Source organism: Caenorhabditis briggsae, assembly GCF_000004555.2.
Source record: "Caenorhabditis briggsae AF16 supercontig from assembly CB4, cb25.NA_341, whole genome shotgun sequence".
Lineage (NCBI taxonomy): Eukaryota > Metazoa > Nematoda > Chromadorea > Rhabditida > Rhabditidae > Caenorhabditis > Caenorhabditis briggsae.
In genome coordinates, this window is record NW_025543457.1 from 1 (window position 1) to 3289 (window position 3289).

Genomic DNA, 3289 nt, shown 5'->3' on the forward strand with positions numbered 1-3289 from the left:
GTGAAAACGAGCGAAAAAATTTTAAAACTATGAATTCGCGCGCTCTTACTCACCGGGCGGCCTAGAAAAAAAGCTCGTCCCTATGGGGTTTCAACGTATTTTTCGATGCGTTTTTCTCGATGAAGGAATTTTTTTTTTGAATTTTTTCTTTATTTTTATGGGAATCTACACAGATTTCTGCATAAAATAAAGCAATAAAAAATTTCACCGCACACCACCTTTAATTAAAGAAAAAGCTTTATTTCCAAAAAAAAAGATCTGAAAAATTCAAATAAATGATTTCAACATTTCGAAATTTTTTCAGCAGCATCCATCACAATTTTGATGGTGTTGAGAATAGTTAATAGATTGGCAAATCTGGATGGTCCATGCTTCTGATAATTTCGTAAGCAGTGATTCAATAATAATGAGAGATATCGGTTTTGTTCGTTTTCAATTTCTGATTTGCGTTCTTCGGAGAGATGGGGAGCTGCTGAAAATTACTATGTATTGGAGGGATCCTTATGATCTGTGTTATAGGGTCCTCATGCTTTGACACTCAGGCTATGACACAAAGGGACCTCACAGTTGAATACATAAGAACCTCAGAATTTGACCACTATGCTTAAACTTTTATACTTTGTACCTCGCACTACACATACACGGACCTCAACTTTCGATAATAAGGGTCCCCATGTTAACAGTACCGATCAATAAAATATTCAAAAACGTTTTTTTCCAGTTGAATTCTGGTCATTTTGGCTATTTCCAGAAGTCTGTAGCTCGGATGTCAAGTTTCCGATTGAATTGAACAACATTTATCACACTTTACTCACCTGGATCACAAACAATGATCGCGTTGAGCAACAGAAATTCTTCCTTTTTCACTTCCAATCCCGCCAACTTTTCTATAATTGAACATCGAATTTTATGAACATTTTCTTCTTGGTAATGTTTTTCTTTGAGCTCGTCTGATATGATATCGATTTCTCCGGGAAATTCCGCGTATTTCTTTCTATTTTGAAAAGAGTTCCAAGCGGTGAAAAACATGGAAACTGGGAGATAAGATTGTTTGATAAACGCCTCAATTTCTGGTTTTGAAAGTTTCCGAACGACTTCAAATTTTCTGATAAAATCAATAGATGTGAAAAGATTGGTCCTGGTCCAAGTGGGTTGGGAATGAGCGGACGTTGAAATATAATTCACTGATTTCGAGTGAATTAATTCTTCAAAGTTCAAGTTTTCCGGAAAAGTGTAATTCAAAAAAGTGTGCTCTCTGAAGATGTGCAAGATATCCAAATGTTCAATCGCATGATATGACCACGGGGTTGGTGCACCCATTCCTGCTTGAATACATTGTCTTAATCTACAGAATCTGCAGTTCGAGCACCTTATTCCTCGGGAACATTGTTTTGGAGCATTTTTGAGTGATCTCCGATATACCATTCTGCACGGGTTACAACAGTTAACCTAAAAATCGAATTTGAACGGAAAACCGGCTTCAAATAAAAAGAAAATCGAAAATTCAGAAATTCAGAAATGGAGAAATTCAGAATTGAAATGCAGAAATTCAGAAATTCAGAAATTCAGAAATTCGGAAATTCAGAAACTCAGAAACTCAGAATTGAAATTCAGAAATTCAGAAATTAAGAAAACCAGAAATTCAGAATTCAGAATTGAAATTCAGAAATTCAGAAATTCGGAAATTCGGAAATTCGGAAATTCAAAAATTCAGAAATTGAGAAATTCGGAAATTCGGAAATTCAGAAATTCAGAAATTCAGAATTGAAATTCAGAAATTCAGAATTGAAATTCAAAAATTCAGAAATCAGAATTGAAATTTAGAAATTCAGAAATTCAAAAATTCAGAAATTTAGAAATTCAGAATTGAAATTCAGAAATTCAGAAATCAGAATTAAAATTTAGAAATTCAGAAATTCAGAAATTCGGAAATTCAGAAATTCGGAAATTCGGAAATTCAGAAATCCAGAAATCCAGAAATCCAGAAATTCGGAAATTCAGAAATTCAGAAATTCAGAAATTTAGAAATTCAGAATTGAAATTCAGAAATTCAGAAATCAGAATTAAAATTTAGAAATTCAGAAATTCAGAAATTCGGAAATTCAGAAATTCAGAAATTCAGAACTTCAGAAATTCAGATTTTTTGAAGTTTTTCAAACGAAAAGGATAAGTAACCGTGTTACAAAATAACCAAATAACTCACTGAATAATGCCATGAAGCATCTGATTTTCCACATACATCGCATAGATTGTTCTCCTTATCCATTTTTATAATTCAAAAATTTCAGAAAAGTAGAAAATAAAAGAATAAAAATCAAAAGTGATATCTAAAAATTCTCAAAAAGAAATATTAGAAATGAAGAACAAATATCAGTAGAGGTGATCTCTAAATTCTCAAAAAAAGAAGAAAAATGAGCAGTGTGTGAAAAAGAGTGCGTGCATAAATACGAGTATAATCTTGTGCCCATTTCGCTACAGCCAGATGTGTTGTTGGTGCGGAGAACGTGATCTGTCAAGAACAAAAATGAGCACAAAATATGGACTTTGCTCACTTTTCTTCTTTGAAAGCCTTTGAATATATGTATGGAAAAAAAAGTGGGAAAATATGAAATTTTCGAAAAGAATCTTGACAGAACTTTGAGAAAATCGGTTTTTCATATCGTTAATGGACCTAAAACAATTGAAAAGTTTCTTCGCAGATTCTCGGTACTGTGAAGAAACAGATAAGCAAATAAAACAGTGGAGCATTCATAGCGGCATTCAAAGCTGAAAAAAACGCCAAAAATTGAAATTAGGTCTATTGCGAGATTCGTAAAAAAAGTAATCGATTGAAAATGTCTGAAAATTTTGACCTACTGAAAATCTTGAGAAGTTTCGAGACCCTGACCGACGTATACTATTCCAAGGGGAACTTGCGCTATCATTGAGCTGATTGTCATGAAAACAACGATTTTGGTGGTATGATCGGATTCGGTGCTGAAAAACTTTGAAGTTATGAGATTCTGAGATTCTGAGATTCTGAAAATTTCAGAATTCAAAAAATTACTCACTTTTCCTCTTTAGTCCTCGTAAACGACAATTTTCTTCTCAAAAGTTTTGCATTCTTTAGCTCCTTGACTAGCAGATAAGTCAACATTGGTAGAATTGCAGATGGAAAAATCTGAAATTCTTTGAATTGGAAGAAATACAATTTTCCAAAGCAACCCGTAAAATTCCATCGATAACATACAAAACCTGGATGGCCAAGTAGGGTTTTGTCGAAACCGGGGATACTGTACATGTACTTAAA

The 3289-nt window shown here is 33.4% G+C and overlaps 2 protein-coding genes across 2 annotated transcripts; both read right to left on the bottom strand.

Annotated features, from left to right (window-relative positions):
* Nucleotides 1–281: 281 nt before the first annotated feature.
* Nucleotides 282–2266, bottom strand: CBG25021 (the record flags this gene model as incomplete). Its single annotated transcript, XM_002648617.1, has 3 exons — nucleotides 282–472; nucleotides 816–1449; nucleotides 2204–2266. The coding sequence occupies 3 exons, from the start codon at nucleotides 2264–2266 to the stop codon at nucleotides 282–284; spliced, it is 888 nt and encodes a 295-aa protein (XP_002648663.1).
* Nucleotides 2267–2654: 388 nt separating this feature from the next.
* CBG25022 lies at nucleotides 2655–3160 on the bottom strand (the record flags this gene model as incomplete). The annotated part of the gene is made up of 3 exons (XM_002648618.1): nucleotides 2655–2766; nucleotides 2857–2976; nucleotides 3051–3160. Coding segments are annotated over 3 exons (342 nt in total), but the record flags the coding sequence as incomplete, so codon positions are not given.
* Between the last annotated feature and the right edge of the window lie 129 nt (nucleotides 3161–3289).